This window comes from Heterodontus francisci, chromosome 37, assembly GCF_036365525.1.
Source record: "Heterodontus francisci isolate sHetFra1 chromosome 37, sHetFra1.hap1, whole genome shotgun sequence".
NCBI classification, from domain to species: Eukaryota; Metazoa; Chordata; class Chondrichthyes; order Heterodontiformes; family Heterodontidae; genus Heterodontus; species Heterodontus francisci.
This window is the reverse complement of record NC_090407.1, coordinates 25,524,895-25,542,577: the sequence shown is the minus strand read 5'-3', so window position 1 is coordinate 25,542,577 and position 17,683 is coordinate 25,524,895. Positions and strand designations below refer to the sequence as shown.

Here is a 17,683-nt window from a genome sequence, read left to right as displayed (position 1 = left end):
TGAAGACAACAGACTAGTGACCTCTACCAAGGAGGAGGACAAGTACAGCAATGCGGTAGGAATACCATCACCTCCAAGTTCCCCTCGCAAGTCACACACCATTCCGACTTGGACATATATTCGCTGTTCCTTCATAATCACTGGGTCAAAATCCCAAAATTCCCTACTTGACACTATTGAGAGCACCATCACCCCAAGGACTGCAGAAGCTCAAAGCGAACCACCACTACCTATTCAGAATGAGCTATAAATGCAGCCCTGCCAATGTCACCCACAGCCTGAGAATAAATCTTAAAAAAAAAAAGCTTGACCTCTGACACAATCCCACGCCTGTGTTGAGTTAGTTAATCATAGCCAGGCCACTCAGGGCCCCATTGCTATGGGAGATGAAAACTCACAACTAGCCAATGTTAGAAATGCACACGTGGCTGTTGAGCGAGGACTCTAATTGAGTAGGCTATGATGCCACCTATGGTCTAACAGCTCATTTTAGACTATGTGTCCAGGCTCATGCAATAAGTATAGCCACTAGGGAGAGGTACTGGGCAGCTGCTAACACCCAACAGGGCAGCAGAGGGATAAAGGAAAATAAATTGAAATTTAAGTAGAAATCACTTTCATCTATAAATATTTACCATAAAAGGCATCCCGTTAAATATATCCAATAGGTCTATGGACCCCAACCATGAAATAAACTGGATGTGGACTTCAAACTTAAATGCAGAGATGAGATGACAGAGCCTCACCTAAGCACTACATAGGAGGCTTTCCAGATTGGGGAGCCCAGATAACTGGTGCCAGCCTTGTAATGCAGCATTCCTTCTTTTGTAATTGCATTTGCATGTGTCATGTAGAGATTTCTCTGGGGTCCTGCTGTTACATCCATGGGATCCTCCCAGTGAATCAAACTGTAGAGGTGGATGGTGACTTCAGACACCTGCAAACACATCCATGAGAGTCAGCACAGTAGCAGCTGCGATGTTGGTGGAAAGCAGACATGCACAGAAAAACAACTTTCATGTAACTTAAAAAATATTCTTTTGATCCTTCTTCTCCCCCTAGCTTTCCACCACCTTTCTTTCCAAATACATTGCATTACATGATCTTCCTCTTCTCTGCATTCTGATTCTTGTCTAATACAACATTTTAAAACTGTCTCTCACCTCCTTTGGTCTCATTTCCTCCTAAAATGCACAGGTTTTTAAAATACCAAGCTTTGTGTGACGACACCAATGCTTCTCCAATTTACCACAACCTTGGTGGTGTCCCATGCTATGGGCCTTGGCCCTTCATCTTGGTTTCTCAGTGACACCCTCCTCTCCCTTTCTCTTTTCCACTGCTAAGGTCAAATGATCAGTATTTCATCCTTGATGAAATGGAACCCTGTCCGTCCCCATCCCATCACAAGGAGCCATAGCCCAGTTGCCCATTAGTGCTCATCCTTGTGTTATGTGACTGAACAGTAAACACTTGTATTGCTAGCTTACTAACAGAAAAACCCAACCTGACGACAGACAGAATAACTCAGCCTGGTTACTACATTACCTCACATCTCGACTCTTGGGCCACAAATTTGGTCAGTGCCAGTTTCTGCATGGTTGCATCTGTAAGGATGCTGGGATATGGGGGCTCTCTGCAGCCCTTAATCATGGCAGATCTCAAAGCAGTGAGGAAAAACCTATCACCAGGGGAAAAAAAATACATTGTATAACTGGTGCTGAAATAAAACTTGCGACTAAATAAACTAACTACAGTTACAGACATATATCCTTAACACTACAGGTACATTAAACATATCACTATAACTACATGCCAGTTGCTGCTGCTGTGCATTTTAGCATGAAACAGCAGTTTCCTTTTCCCCACTCCAATTTTCTTCCCTTCAGTCCTGAAGACTTCGGCTTGTGTAGATGTACAGTTCCACAGGTGCCAACCTCACCCAAGTGGCATATGCAAGCCTAGATTTTGAAAACTAACGAGTTATTTGTGGCTGTGGACAGCAGCACAGTTGAGCCTGATCTTTCCCTGTCCTATACACAAATTTCCAACAGGGTTCACTGGATTGCAGTTAGGAGCTAGAACTAGGTCAAGGGCACTGATGCATGCTTGCTGCGGTTCTGGCTGAGATCAGCTAACTCATCACAGACTGGCAGTGCAGGGAGTACCTGACTAGATGCTGTGCATATAAGATTTCTTCACCATTTTGGGGAAGGAAAGATATAAAAAAAATTCTGGATTCACGATCGCCACCCAGACACAAAAATAAGGTCTCCAGCGTGAACCTAGTACGAGTTAGGAAATCCGCAAAGGTTTGTAGAGCTTTGGAACTCTCTTCTACAAATGGAAATTGATGCTAGATCAAATGTTAATTTTAAACCGGAGGTGAACAGACTTTTGTTAACCAAAGGTATTAAGGGATATGGGGCAAAGGCAGCATATGAAGTTAGGTCAGAGATTAGCCATGATCTTAATGAATGGCGAACAGGCTCAGGGGGCCTAAACTCCTGTTTCTATGTTCCTAATCTATAACCTCCAAACTCTTGAGAAAAGCATAAAAGGTAGCTCTGTGGGAGAGTGGCTCATGGCAGCATCACTACAGGGTCATGTTTGAGGCTTAAGACAATAAAATTAAAGAGAGTATGAGTGAAAACAGCAGGCAGCTTCAACATTGATTTAAAACTCAACACAGGAATCAAGAGGGAAGCTCAACATCCAAATTAACTGGGTTGCTGCACGAATACAGATGATTTACAATCAATATCTTGTGGGGATGGATGAAGGGAGGAATATGAGGTGACACTAGACTGCAGTACTTATTTATAAATATTGCCACGATTTGTACTTACTCTGTAAGAGACTCGTCTGCCGTATCAAGCAGGAATTGCCTCCGCCGATTGGTGCAGACAAGCTGAACAGTCTGCTGACCGAGCCCTACCTTTAATAGTGAAGAGTGAGTGAAATACAGCAAATCATGTGCGAGGCAGGTGTATACAATACTGCAATTTACCCAAGTGAGTAATGCAGGAGCACATTACATTGGGAATTACAAGACAACACTATGCTACATTGTAATACTCCACAATAATTCTTTGCAGGACCCTTATTTTCATGCTCATTCATCTAATTTTACAAAGCTGCTTCACATTTTTTGGGGAAGACAAAGTAAAAAGAATAAAATCTGCTCTTTCCCAGCTATTCTGCACAGCTCCATGGAAGTTTTCTGGATCTACAGAAACTAGAGAAAAAGCTCTTGCGTTCATCCTTGTGCGAACATCCAGACATTATCACAATCATCTCTTGGTACCACACGGTGATATGTGGTACCTTCAGCTTGTGTTGTTTCTGTCTGCCCCCAAAAGATTAGTGGGTTTACTCTGCCTCCCGACCACCCAATGAAGAGCACCTCATCTCCCCAACACATGGATAGAATTGCCTGCTGCAGCTTCACAAAACATTTGTAGATAACAGACAGGTTTGTCACTGAGCCACAATAGGATCCTGCATGGTGCACACAATGACTGAATGTTACAGCAATATCCCCTCTCCAATTTTATCCTGAAGGCAGAGTCTTGCTAGGGTTCAGTTCTGCAGGTGGCAGCAGCCCTCCAGTGCTCAACACCAGTGGCCACTCCTCATGAGAGGAAAGACCAGTGAGCTTCAGCAGGATATTAGGCTGGGGTGGGTAGAAATAAAAAGGGATGATGGCATCATAACCAAGTTGGCTACCATCCTCAGCTGACAACTAACATTCATGCATTTTCCAGCAAACTCACCGAAATGTAATCAAGTTCATTGTAGGACACGGCTTCTTCCATTGCATATGGCTTGTCTGCAGCTCCTATACAGGCCAACATGTCAAGTCAGACACACACATTGCACTACTTGCATTGCAATAAGTCAAGCAGCTTCTCCATCAAACAAATTCCATCTATATACAACATTAAGCTTTATTTTGGAGACAATCTAAATGGGGTAGGACCTTTTGCGCTTCTCATTTGCACACACCTCAGCCACTAGGATTCTGAAGCATTTTTTGTGAGTCCCATTCCACCCCCCCTCTTGAATTGAAAGCACAGATTCTTGCTGTGTAGAGCTCCATGGGTGTCAGTCTCGTTTAGCATCTCACTCAAGTGGCCTTTCTTCATGGTGAGCCTCAATAATGTTATGGCAGGATATTCAATCATGAAGGGTAACATTCTCCCATTTGCAAGCTGTTGTTTTCCCCCTGTCCCCCCACCTCCTTTGGTTTTTTGATAAAATAGCAAAAATTTGGAGCGAGAAAAAAATAGCTTTGATCAACACAGAAAACAGAGCTGTCAATATTATACAAACTACACAATTTACACTCCGTGTCCATGGCCAAAGCCATAGACTTTTGGTTTTAAACCGGGAAAAAAAGGCAGAATTGTGGAATGTGCTTTGCAAAATGCAGGTTATGAAGTAAACAGAAACAGAATTTGACTTACTTTGTCACCATAAACCATGACAGTGTGAAGCTTTTATTCCAAGAGCAAAGGGGTGGGATATGGTTTCACTCAGTGTATGAACCCTTCCCCCAGCCCCAAAGAACAGAATTACCTTTTCTCAACAGGTAGATGTAACAGTCTGTCAATAGCACATACAGCAATTGCAGATTTCCCTCCATGTGACCTGTCCACATCCGCATCATCTGGGAAGAGACACAAGTGTGGAGGAGGAAGAGCAGAGATAGAAACAGAGAAAAAAATAAATTGAAGATTGAAACAGCACCTTGTATTTCGCCAAAAAAATTACCATAAATAACCAACAATTCAGTTTAATAGCCCATATGAAGCTGAGCAATAGAAGCCAAGTGTTTTACACTACCAACATTTCAGTTAACCAGCTCTGTCTTGCTATCTGGATAAGTGGAGTCTATAAGGTTTTCAGCAAATTTCAAAATCCTCTGCTCAGAGACTAGACCATTACCTGTCTGCATACAGCAATCATTAGGGTTTAAAATAAAGTTCCCTCTTACTTCTCATTGAAGCAACATTAGGCTACATCTGCCCACTGATGTTTTCTCTGGCTGATTCACGTTTGTTCTCCTGTTGTCAGATTCCCATTTCTCAGTTTCTATTTCCTTTTCTACTTCCATGCTTTGGTTTTATTAGTTGTTTATTTTTTCTCGCCCATATTTTACCCCGGGTTTTCTTCATTTATGACCCACTGGCTTATTTTGCATTTTGTTTTGGGACAGTAGAATCTAGCATACTATACTAGGAAAATTACAGATGTTAAAGGGGTCCTCTTGCCCACAGTGAGGGCAGTCAAGCTCCTCAGAGGCCTCAACACAAAACAGATGTAAGATTCTCCATCTGCTCTCGAGTCCTTGGTGTCAGCAGCTACCCAGTGCCTCATCCAAGGGACCATTTGTCTTGTGCGAGTGTTAACAAGATATCTGAGCCTGATTTGGTTTTCATTCCATATCTGCACTTTCCATCAGGGGTCACTGGATATCAATTAGAAGCTGTAATACTGGATGATTGGTTGCTCTAACTCAGGATGTTGAAATCAACTGTAATGCCCCCACTGCTATGCCAGCTATGGTCAGCACAGACTGGGGATTGAACAAGGCACCTTCCTTGTACATGATACACAGTACATCACCAGAGAGTGCATTTACCCAGTGAGTTATCAGGCTGCTTGTATTTATTTTAAAACACTTCAAGCTGATTTTCTACTATGGTCCTTCCCCAGCTCCCTTACCTTGTAGAGCTGCTCTTCATTCTCCTTGAAAACGTGAATCATCAGCAGAAGCAGCAGATTATTGTCTACCCTGAGGGGAAAGGGCAGAAACACGAACCATGAGATTGTTGCCTCCAGCTGTGGTAACAGCTATAGTGCAACATTGGAGTAACTCGCCAGGCTTCTATTCAAATCAAACTGATTAAAAGAAAATTGAGAGAAAAAATCTTTATGCAAGGTATTGTTAAAAATATGGGACAAAGCCCCAGTTGCAGAATCAATTGAGGTATTAAGGGATATAGTGAAATGGTGGAGAAATCAGGATTAAAAAGATAGTGAGTAGTTATGGTTTAATAAAAATGTGGAGCAGACATGATGGTCAACTCCTGTCTCAACTGCCAGCTTCACACTTTTAATCTGCAATAGAAGATGTCAAGGTCCTGGAGAGAAGCAAAAACGTGAACATGAAACACAGTCAAGTCAATTAACTCACTTCTGCGGCAGAGCTTTCGATTGGACTTAACTAAAGGCTTAGGTGGGTCTTGAGATAAAAAGTATAGATTTATCGGCAGGAAGAAAATTAAAAACAAACAGCAGGTCAGAGTCTGACAATAAGCATGAGTGCTGCAACACATGGATACACCATGCCACATCAAATCACCACTAGACTTTAACTCTGAACCCCAATTACCAGGGTGCCAGTCTCAAGTGAAACACAAGTTTCTCTAGATATAAAGATATCTCCACAGGAACTACATGCAACAGAGTAAAAGAATGCGTCACGCTTCAGTTCCAAATCTGTGAGTTGCTCGTCTCAGAAAGAAAAAAACCCAGAGAGGTGTCATCACAGGGTACTGTCACCTGTTGACTGACAAAAAAAAGAGAGCACTGAGTCAGCTGTAAGCAGCCCAAGCGTCGGCACTTGGGTGCAGACACGGATAGTTCAGGAATTCCTAACAGGCAGACACAAGTTGGAGATGGAGATGGGGAAAGAAAGAGGGAAAGCTAATTGGGCAAAACATAGTCAAGAATGGCGAGTACCCATGGAACTGTATCACAGGAGGAGACAGTGCTTTCTAAAAGCGGGGAGAAAATTAGACAGAAAAAGAAAACGCTTTTTTGGTGACATGCTCATTACTAAGGTAAGTCTGTGCTGGGGAATGAAACACTTGGATTTTTAGCTTGTGTCAACAGGTTACCTTAGAATAGCACAGCACAGAATCATTTTGAAGGCTACTGTTGAATCTGTATCCACCACCCTATCAGGCAGTGCATTCCAGATTCAAACAACTCATTAGGCAAGAAAGGTTTTTCCCTCATGTCGCGTCTGGTTCTTTTGCCAATCTTCTTAAATCTGCGTTCCTATGGTTATCAACCCTTCAGCCATTGAAAGCAGCTTCTCCTTATTTAATTTATCTAAACCCTTCGTGTTTTTAAACATCCCTATCAAATCTCCTCTTCGCCTTCTCTGCTCTGAGGAGAAGGACCCCAGCTTCTCCTGTCTATCCATGTAACTGCAATCCCTCATCCCTGGAACCATTCTAATAAATTTCTTCCATACCCTCTCCAAAGCCTTCATGCTTTTCTGAAAGTGCAGTGCCCAGAATTGGACACACTACTCCAGCTTGGGCTGAACTAGCTATATAGTGTAGCATAACTTCCTGGCTTTTGTACTCTATGCCTCTATTTATAAAGCCATGGATCCCGCTCTTCTTGCACCCCATTTAAAATTGTACCATTTAGCACATACTTCTCATTCGGCCTACCAAAATCTGTCACCTCACTTTACTGCACTGAATTTCACCTGCCATGTGCCGCCCATTCCACCAGCCTATGTCCTCTTGAAGTCTATTACTATCTTCCTCACTGTTCACCAGACTTCAAGTTTTGCATCATCTGCAAATTTTCAAATTGTGCCCTGTACCCACAAGTCCAAGTCATTTGTACAGTATATAAAATCAGTGATCCTAGTACTGAACCTCGGGGAACTTTATTGCACATCTTCCTCCAGTCCAAAAAACAGCCAGCCATTCACCTCAACTCACTTTTCTATCCCTTAGCCAATTTTATATTCATGCTGCTACTACCCCTTTTATCCATGGGCTTCAATTTTGCTCACAAGCCTAAGATGTGGTACGTCAAATGCCTTTTGAAAGTCCAGCATACACAACATCAACAGCACTGTCCTCATCCACCCTCTTTGCTGCATCAAAAACTCTAGTTAGTCAAACACGATTTGTCCTTACAAATCAGTGCTGACTCTCCTTTGTTATGCTATGTTTGTCCAAGTGGCTATTAATTTTCTCCCAGATTATGGTTTCTAAAAGCTCTCCACCACTGACATTAAATTGACTGGCCTGTAATTGCCAAGTTTATCCTCCTTCCTTTTTTGAGCAAGAATGCAACACCTGCAGTCCTCCAGCCTTTACCATCACCCCCGTATCAAAGGAAGATTAGAAGATAATGGCCAGCACCTCTGCAATTTCCATCCAGAATGGGTTATTTAGATACTTTAAGTACGGTCAACCTTCCTAGTACCTCTTTATTTTTATCTTATTCAGTATCCCAGGAACCACCTCGTTTACCATAAGTTTGGCAAAGTCCTCTTCCTTGGTAAATAATGATGCAAACTACTCATTTAGTACCTTAGCCATGCCTTCTGCCTTCACGAGTAGATCTCCATTTTGGTCTTTAATCAGCCCTGCCACTCTTTTGACATCCTTTTTACTGTTAATATGCTAATAGAAGGCCTTTGGAATCCCTTTTATGTTAGCCAACCTCTATTCTTGTACTCTCTTTGACCCTCTTATTTCCTTTCACTTGTTCTTTGTACTTTTAATAGTCAGATTCTCCCTTGCATCATCAAGTTGATATGTCATACCCCTGTTTTTTTCTGCTTCATCCTACTCTCTAACTGCTTAGTCATTCAGGAAGTTCTGGCTTTTCTTGCCCTCCGTTTCCCCCATGTGGGAATGTACTTAAACTGCACCCGAACCTCTTTAAAGGCCGCCAATTGCTCCAGTGCATTTCTGCCTGCCAGCCTTTGACTCCAATATATTTGAGCCAGATTTCTCCTCAATTTGCTGAAATTAGCCCTCCTCCAGTTATGTATTTTTATTCTATATTTCACTTTGCCCTGTCCCACAACTAATCTAAACCTTACAATACTATGATCACTATTCTCAAGGTGTTCCCCGACTGATACATAAAGCAGGAGTTCGATGCACAGTAAAACTCCTTCCACTCTGTCCCATTGTGACATCTTTTCACAACAGTAATCTTGTCACGTCTCCTAGTAAGATTGCCTGTGAGGGACAGTTTTGTCTATGGCCACATGAACTGCTCTGATACTGCCTACATTTTTCATGTAGGACTTTTATAGCCAGACATAAAAATACACTTTCATTCCATCAGTTTGGGCTGCACTCAAGGACCAAGGTTGCAGAGGTCAAAAGGCCAAGTTTTAATCCAATGCACTAACCAAGCTCACCAACTCTTTAGAAATTTGGTTTATTCACTCACTCAATTAAACCAGAGATGGGAACTGGGAAACTCTACATGTACACAAGCTACAGAATAGATGAGAATCTTACTGCTGGTCAACGTGTGAGACAGATAAGCAACAGAGAACATGGAAGCGGATAGCAGTAATAAACTCTAGAGGGAGGTGAATAGTTTTTTGATGCAAGAAATAGCATTGTGTGGGATTTTGAGAAATTTAGGTAATGGTCAGGTGGACTGCAATTCCCTTTTCTGCTCCTGTGTTTCCTACTGACTTATTTTGTTATACTCAGGACACTGACATGTACATTTTGTATTATTAAAAAAAAAATTGGAGATTGGGATTAAGAGCATCATAAGCCTTCTCATGAACTCCACATTTCAATGTCAAATTCAGATATCAAGGACTCAATCACCAGTTTCTATTGAGTGTTGAAGCAGTTAATAAAATAAGTTATGGCTTCCATTAGAAGTACTAAACTTAATTTCCTTTGCACTTTAGAAAATATTTAGATTTCCAATTACAACTAAACACAGTTAGAAGTATTTAATAATCACACCACTTTACCTGAAGTCAGCTGGATGGGTTAGCTCTGAGGGGCTATTTTGAGCTTTCTCTTCCTCCTCTGTACCCTCAGAGGCCAAGGTCTGAATTTCCAATTGTTCCAGGCTAGTCTCGGATACCTTGCCAGTTTCAACATCAGCCAGATTACTTTGTTCTGAAAGAGCCTCTACATTCGCTGTTCTGTGGCTCTCTTGGACAGCAGCTTCCTCTGTGGTCTCTGGCTCCTCTACAGCATCGGGGATTTTTTCTCCTTTGCACGTTTCTGTGCCAGCAGCCTCATGGCCACTAAAAACATGCGTTGGTTGGCCATCCCCTGCAAGGTCATAGTTGCAGCTACCTGTTGCACTAGCACTTGGACTCTCGAGGGCAAACCTGTAGAAATCCATGGCAGGTGGCATCCGCTCACTATACTGGCTATACGGACGTTCATCCGGGGCTTCCCCCGGGACAGAAGTCCGAAAGGGCTGTTCAGGGCGATCACCATCTGACCTCCAAGTGTTGGCATCCAGTGTTCCATTAAGCTGCTCCATCACCTTGCTCAAAGGATTCCCTACACTATTCATAGATGTGTCCTTCATTTGTGGTATTAGAAGACCTGGCTGGGGAGCATCTGTATCAGACTCTCTACACGTCACCTGTAACATCATCGCCTGGGAGCTGCAGTCCTCCTCATCAGCAGCAATCTCTTTGGGTTTCTGTAAAGCCATTTTATCACTTTGTTCTTGTTGTTCAGCATCACTGCCCTGCTTGGACATTGCACCTTCTCCCATTAACAGCTGCACCCCAGCATTTTTAGCGTCAATTATTTGCTCCTCAGATTTTGCTCTCTTCTTTTTGGGTGTTCTCCTCTTCTTTGCCAATCTGTGGAGTTGAAATCCCAAACAATTAGAATCAGCAACTCCTGCAATGGCTCAGGAGGTAAAGATACTATCCACTGACTCATACAGAGCAGAAGGTTCCAGGTTCCGTCCTCACACTGAGTTAGCTGATCTCAGCTAGGGAAGCAGCTGATAATGCTGCAATCAATTAATAAAGAAGGGGAGGCGGTGGCGTAGTGGTATTGTCACTGGACTAGTAACCCAGAGACCCAGGGTATTGCTCTGGGGACCTGGGTTCAAATCCCACCACAGCAGGTGGAGGAATTTGAATTCAATTAATAAACCTGGAATTAAAAAGCTAGTCTAATGATGGCTATGAAATCATTGTCGATTGTTGTAAAAACCCATCTGGTTCACTAATGTCCTTTAGGGAAGGAAATCTGCTGTCCTTACCTGGTCTGGCCCACATGTGACTCCAGACCCACAGCAATGTGGTTGACTCTTACATGCCCCCTGAAATGGCCTAGCAAGCCACTCAGTTGTATCTAACTGCTACGAAGTCAATTGGACTGCAGAGGTTCAAGAAGGTAGCTCACCACCACCTTCTTAAGGGCAATTAAGGATAGACAATAAATGCTGGCCTAGTCAGCGACGCCCACATCCCATGAATGAATAAATTTTTTTTTTATATATCAGCCTCAGCACCCTGGACTAGGTGAGAGGTAAAAATAAAAGTCAAAGTTCCTGCTCCTCATTGCCCCCACAGTGGCTCCTGTGGAAAATGCGTGTTTGGACTTCACGATCATACTCAGCTGTGATACCTTGAAGAGTGAAATATTCTCAGCATCTAAGCTCAACAGTTAGTTGGGCAAAATATCAGAGGGCACCCAGCACTAATGGAACTGTATCTCATAACAGAAATACGAAAAAGAATCAAGTGACAAGTCCCTACCTGTACTCCAGAACGAACTCTTCCCCAAAGCACAGTCCCATAAACAGTACTCTTTGGAGGTGGAAGAACTAATTTCAAACTTAAGTCATCAAGGATCAGCTTTATTCCCAAGGTGCTCTCTTACCTGACACTCAGTGGAACACTGGCACTGTCCAATTAAGACTGGCAGTGCTTTATTAGTCCTCAGACAGGCCCCCTTAACAACACATTTTGTTGTGGAAAGATGACAACTCAGCAAAGAAATATAAAACTGGAAGAAACCAAAGGCAGTACAACAGCATAGCATGTGGTTATACTGTACAAGTGCACAGTAATGCATTAAGCTGTGGGTTTACATTCAATTCCAAACACTGGGTTCTGCATTTTAGCAGCAGCCAGGCAGTTTTGTAGCATTTCACAATCACAGCTTTTCACAAACTAGTCTACATAGATCCAGGAGGTATGGCACAGGAAGAAAAAAATAGACTTGCATTTATATAGCACATTTCACAACCTCAAAACATCCTAAAATGCTTTCCAGCCAAATACTTATTTTGAAGTATAATCCCTGTTGTAATGCAGGCAATTTACAAAAAGCAAGCTCCCACAAACAGCAATGTGACCAGGTAATTTTTTTAAAAATAAAGTGATGATGGTTGAGAGATAGATATTGGCCAGGGCTCCTGGGAAGAGGAGAGTCCTGACTGGTACCTAAAGGCAAACAAAGCAATGTGAAAATTCGTGCCTACCTCTATTGGATGTTGGGGTCGAAAACAAATTAGTACATTTTCCAGGTGAAAGTTAACCCCCACCCCACCACCCTAGTAAAGCCCTAATCACAATGACTCACCTAATTACTTCAAGCTCTGTGCTGTTCTCGAGATCTGGCGCACTTTCCTCACTCTCAGGCTCAGTACATGGCACCGCAATGCCATTTTGTGTATGCGGAGATTCCTCTTTCTCACTGTTGAAGGGGTTGTAGCGCAGGGTTGGACTCCTCGTACTGGGCTTGCTGTTTGATGGCAGACTCTCCGAGGTCCCAGATCGGGGGCAGCTGCTGACTGTATCTGTCAATTCGCCCTCTACAGGGAAAAATGCAAACGTGTAGAGGCCAATGTTTATTTCTGGGATGGTTTTCATTTAACTTACATTATATATTTTTTAAAGTAACAAGTCAGCAAGGAGGAGATATTTGAAGCAGCATTTTAAGTAAGACTGACAAATTAGTGTAGAGTCAAGCTCATCTCCCATGATCACCTAGCAAAAATTAGAACTACACCTGTAAGCCTACACTTAGGATCACATTCACTGGACACCAGCATCTATTGCACATGGAAAAATTAACTATCTAGAATTCAGAATATAAAAAAACATTTTGCTGTCCCAGGAATCTAGCTACTTTAATTTCTTCTCTGAAAGTAGAGGGTTTCTCTCCAAGTGAGACATCTCATTTAGGGTTTAGTCACATTTCAGGTGCAATGAGGGAACCATGATGTATAATAAAGCAATATAGATCCAATATAGATATCACAGACAGTTTGTCTGGACAAAGAACAGGGGAGGCTGGATTGGTCCTTTGGGGGAGGGGGGAATCCTGGGTCCCGGGGGGTGGGTTGGGAGGCAGGGGCTGCTCTCAATTGGGCACCCTGTGCCCGACTGCCATGGTCTCCCCTGGGGCGCAGAAAGGCCGGCAACTATCGCTGGGTGGCCTTTCACATCCCCAGCACGCCCGCTTGCCATGGGTAAAATACCTGCAGAGGGCGGCAAGGGTCCTGAAGTGGCCACTTAAGGGCCTTGATTGGCCTCGGTCGGGGGAGCCATTCCCCCCCCCCACCCCCGCCATAAAGTTCACCAGAGGCGGCGTGGGTAGGCCTCCTGGAACATCCCGCTCAATTTGTATGCCGCTCCCACGCCACCATCCGACCCGCTGGGGCGGCACAAAATTCAGCTCAGTATTTCTTAAATGGTGACAGGTTGGGAAGTGTTGGTGTCCAAAGGGACCTGAGTGTCCTTGATTCATGAGTCACTAAAAGCTGGCATGCAGCTGCAGCAAGCAATTAGGAAGGCAAATGGTATGTTGGCCTTCATCACAAGGGGATTTGAATACAGAAGTAAAGATGTCTTGCTGCAATTGTATAGAGCCTCGGTGAGACCACACCTGGAGGAGCGCGCAGTTTTGGTCTCCTTATATAAAGGAAGATATACTTGCCATACAGGAAGCACAATGGAAATTCACCAGACTAATCCCTGGGATGGCAGGATTGTTTTATGAGGAGTGATTGAGGAAAGTGGGCCTGTATTCTCTTGAATTTCGAAGAACGAGAGGTGATTTCATTGAAACTTACAAAATTCTTACAGGGCGTAACAGGGTGGATGTAGATAGGATGTTTTCCCTGGCTGGTGTGTCTAGAACCAGGGGACATAATTTCAGAATAAGGGGTAGGCCATTTAAGACTGAGATGAGGAGGAATTTCTTCACTCAAAGGATGGAGAATCTTTGGAATTCTCTATTCCAGAGGGCTGTGGAAGATTAGTCACTGAGCATGTTCACAACAGAAATCAATAGATTTCTGGAGACAAATAATATCAAAGGATATGGAGATAGTGTGGGAAAGTGGTGTTGAGGTAGATGATCAGCCATGACCTAACTGAATGGCGGAACAGGCTCTATGGGCTGAATGGCCTACTCCTGTTCCTATTTTCCTATGTTCTAGACTCTGTTAGAGAAACTTCATTTTCTTCAAGGGGAAAATTATAGAATTTCCTTGTATTGTACTGTATTTTACAGGCACGTCTAACATAAACGATCTCCTTCCTTACTGCTGATTCAGGGTGCTCACCAAGGAAAACCCCACAACATAAAATGCCTGCCATGATTTGGTAGATGATGAGGGACAGGAGACCCTGAACTACTCAACCTCTCTGAAGCCAAGTGAAAAGGACATGGGTGTGGCAGGAGGGTAGATAAAAGGAGAAGGAAAGTTGTCAGCACCTGGCATCAATAAAAACCAAGGGTTGATTGATGACCACAAAAATCACTTCTCATGTACGGAACCAACACAAGCTGATGTCACTCTTCAGAGTCCTCAAAACACTCGTGTGAAGCAGAACCAAAGCAGAGTGCATGGTAATCTAGGCGGTGCTGTATCTTTTGGGCAGTGTATGATTCCAGTTTAACGATAGTCATGGCAATGGGTACCCAAAGATTAAATTACCTCATTCCCTCCTAGAAGGCCATCTGCCCTTGAAGAACAGTAAACCATATTTCCAGGTGGCTCTATCTGGCAAAGAGTCTGAGCACGCTAAACATCATAATAAATCATGCCTTGACAGAGACTACTGAGGGCATTGTGAAGATCCAGTTACACTTCATACAAGGTTAAGCTCCAAAGACATCATGAAATTGGATTAAATTGGCAAAAAGAAAATAAAAACACAGTAGAGAGTGACTGTACACGAATAGCAATCGGGAAACTCTTGGGTCAGCCCAGGGTGGTTGCTCTGCCACACTGCATAAAGGGCAGTCACATCAAAAGTATCTTAAAAAGGACTGTGCCCATGTTGATTCTCTCCATTGGTAAGCGGGTCTTATTTTGACATAAGTAAAAGGAAATGAAAGAGGAACTGCATTATGTGGAGCAATACTCAGATTTCTAAAGTTCCAGGCAACATTTCTACAGTAAAAATACAACAAAATGAGACTGGAGTCAATCCAAAGTGAAAAAGTTATCCCTGAATATTACTCTTAGTGATCCAAAGTCAAAGTCATTATACGGCAGCAATTAAAATCATACTATTCAATATGCTGGACTTGGGTAATTGGGTAACATTAAGTTGATTAATAAGTAATAAGTGACTCTTACAGGCAAGATAGGTTTCCTTTAACAAACCTGTGCCAATGCATAGGATGGCTCTGCATGGTAGATATCTGGCATTGCCCTCCCCAATGACTGCCAGGTTCTAGTCATCCATCTGAGATGCTAGTGACAGTTCTCCTGTGCTGCACTATGGAATTTTAAAAAATTGTTCTTGAAATGCAAGCAAAACTAGCAAGGCTGCATTTATTACCCAAAAACATATATTGCAATTAATTTTTCTGCAAGACAGCTGGTTTATACCAGCTTTGATTACAATGTGAAACCCACCACCTTAGGATTATGAAGCAATCATGTTCCAGATTTCAGTTCATGATTTCCAGCCATGACCCATTTTTCTCTAGTCTGAAAAACTCCTACCAAATGCACATATACACAACCACTGGAAGCAGCCCTGGCAGGCATGCGGTGAGTGAGACAGACAGCGTTAGGGACAGAGCATGCAGCAACAGAGTGTGATACACAAGCCTGAGAGAGTCCCACCTTCCCAGTCTGTGCTGGGTATGGACTGTGCTGCAGGAAACACATCTCCAAAATCATAATCTATAATGGAAGAGAAAGAAACAAAAACAAAATCTGTAACAATGAAAATTGTGGTTTCATATTCAAATAGCATGAGATGAAATCCCTGTCATATATGGTATTAAAGGTATCCAAGGTTATTCCACGATGCCTGCAGACAATTCCACATTCCAACTGCCTTTCAGCCATCCTTTTACAGGTACTGAATACACTCATAAGATGGAACAACTGCCCCTCAGAGGAATTGGATAAATGCTTTTCACTCTGGGACCTTTGGGTTTGAAACCAGATCAGATAGCTGGAATGAAAATTCTCTCTATTGTTGGACATAAGGCTCCGTGTGAAGTGAGTTCGGGACAGTTTCAACACAATTCCCTTCAGGCATGATGATGCAATACAAAAAAAAGCTGTCCCCAATTGGCAATATCACTTAGAGGCCACAGAATTAGAATGGCTGGTAAATGGAAAAAAATCCACTCTGGTTCAGGTGGAAGAGGTTTACTCTGCATCTAACCTGACAGTGCTGAAATTAGCAACAAATTCCATTTCTATACTACATCCTTCACCTTGACCAGTATAAAATTCACTGGAAGGAAAAAGTTGTGAACGGAAAAATAAATAGCACAGCTGTTTAACAGCATTGAACATTTCAAAATACACTGCCGAGTATCAAGTTCCTTGTACATATATTGCTGTGAGACACTATGTCAGCTGAGCCTCCACCCATTTCACCTGCTGTAGATGATTACTCAAATAAATCACACTCTCAGCTGACATGGACCCTGCCAGTAATCAATTTTCCACATTTCATTTCTGCTGATAGTAGTCCCCAATGCATAGCAATGTTGAAGCAACATTATCCTGCATCCCCAAGGCTCTACATGCCACAGTCCAGCTAGGGTTTGTGCCAGGAAGATGCTACCCAGGCCACAGTGAAAGAGGAGGTAATTAATACACTTGAAGGATTTGAATTGATGAGGAGGTATTAGATTGGCTGTCTATACTTAAAGTTGATAAAGTACCAAGGCCGGATCAGACGCAACCAAGGATACTGAGGGAAGCAAGAGTGGAAATTGCAGAGGTACTGGCCATAATTTTTCACTCTTCCTTAGACTCAGGGGTAGTGCCAGAGGACTGGAGATTTGCAAATGCTACACCCTTGTTCAAAAAACGATGTAAAGATAAGCCCAGTAACTACAGGCCAGTTTAACCTCGGTGGTGAGGAAACTTCTATAAACAACAATTCGGGACCAAATTAATAGTCACATGGACAAACATAGATTCATTAAGGAAAGCCAGCATGGATTCTTTAAGGGAAAATCATGTTTAACTAACTTGCTGGAGTTTTTTGAAGAGGTAACAGGGAAGGTTGATGAGGGCAATGTTGTTGAGGTGGTGTACATGGACTTCCAAAAGGCATTTGATACAGTGCCGCACAACAGATTTGAGAGCAAAATTATAGCTCATGGAATAAAAGGGACAGAAGCAACATGGATATGAAATTGGCCGTGTGACAGGAAACAGACAGTAGTGGTTAATGGGTGTTCTTCGGGCTGCAGGAAAGTTTGTAGTGGAGTTTCCCAGAGGTCAGTGTTGGGACCCTTGCTCTTTCTGATATATATTAATGACCAAGACCTTGGTGTAAAGCGCACAATTTCAAAATTTGTAGATGACATGAAACTTGGAACAATTGTGAACTGTGAGGAGGATAGTGTAGAACTTCAAAAGGACATAGACAAGTTGGTGTGAATGGGTGGACAAGTGG

At 42.8% G+C, this 17,683-nt stretch overlaps 1 protein-coding gene across 1 annotated transcript in view; it reads right to left on the bottom strand.

The window, feature by feature from the left end:
- The window catches only part of plekhm2 (pleckstrin homology domain containing, family M (with RUN domain) member 2), a 67,035-nt gene that overhangs the window by 21,783 nt on the left and 27,569 nt on the right, over positions 1 to 17,683 (bottom strand). Inside the window, 9 exon segments of the mRNA XM_068017368.1 lie at positions 747 to 937; positions 1,546 to 1,678; positions 2,847 to 2,935; positions 3,774 to 3,838; positions 4,579 to 4,669; positions 5,728 to 5,797; positions 9,776 to 10,633; positions 12,372 to 12,603; positions 15,880 to 15,939. Coding sequence (XP_067873469.1) covers positions 747 to 937; positions 1,546 to 1,678; positions 2,847 to 2,935; positions 3,774 to 3,838; positions 4,579 to 4,669; positions 5,728 to 5,797; positions 9,776 to 10,633; positions 12,372 to 12,603; positions 15,880 to 15,939 — 1,789 coding nt within the window.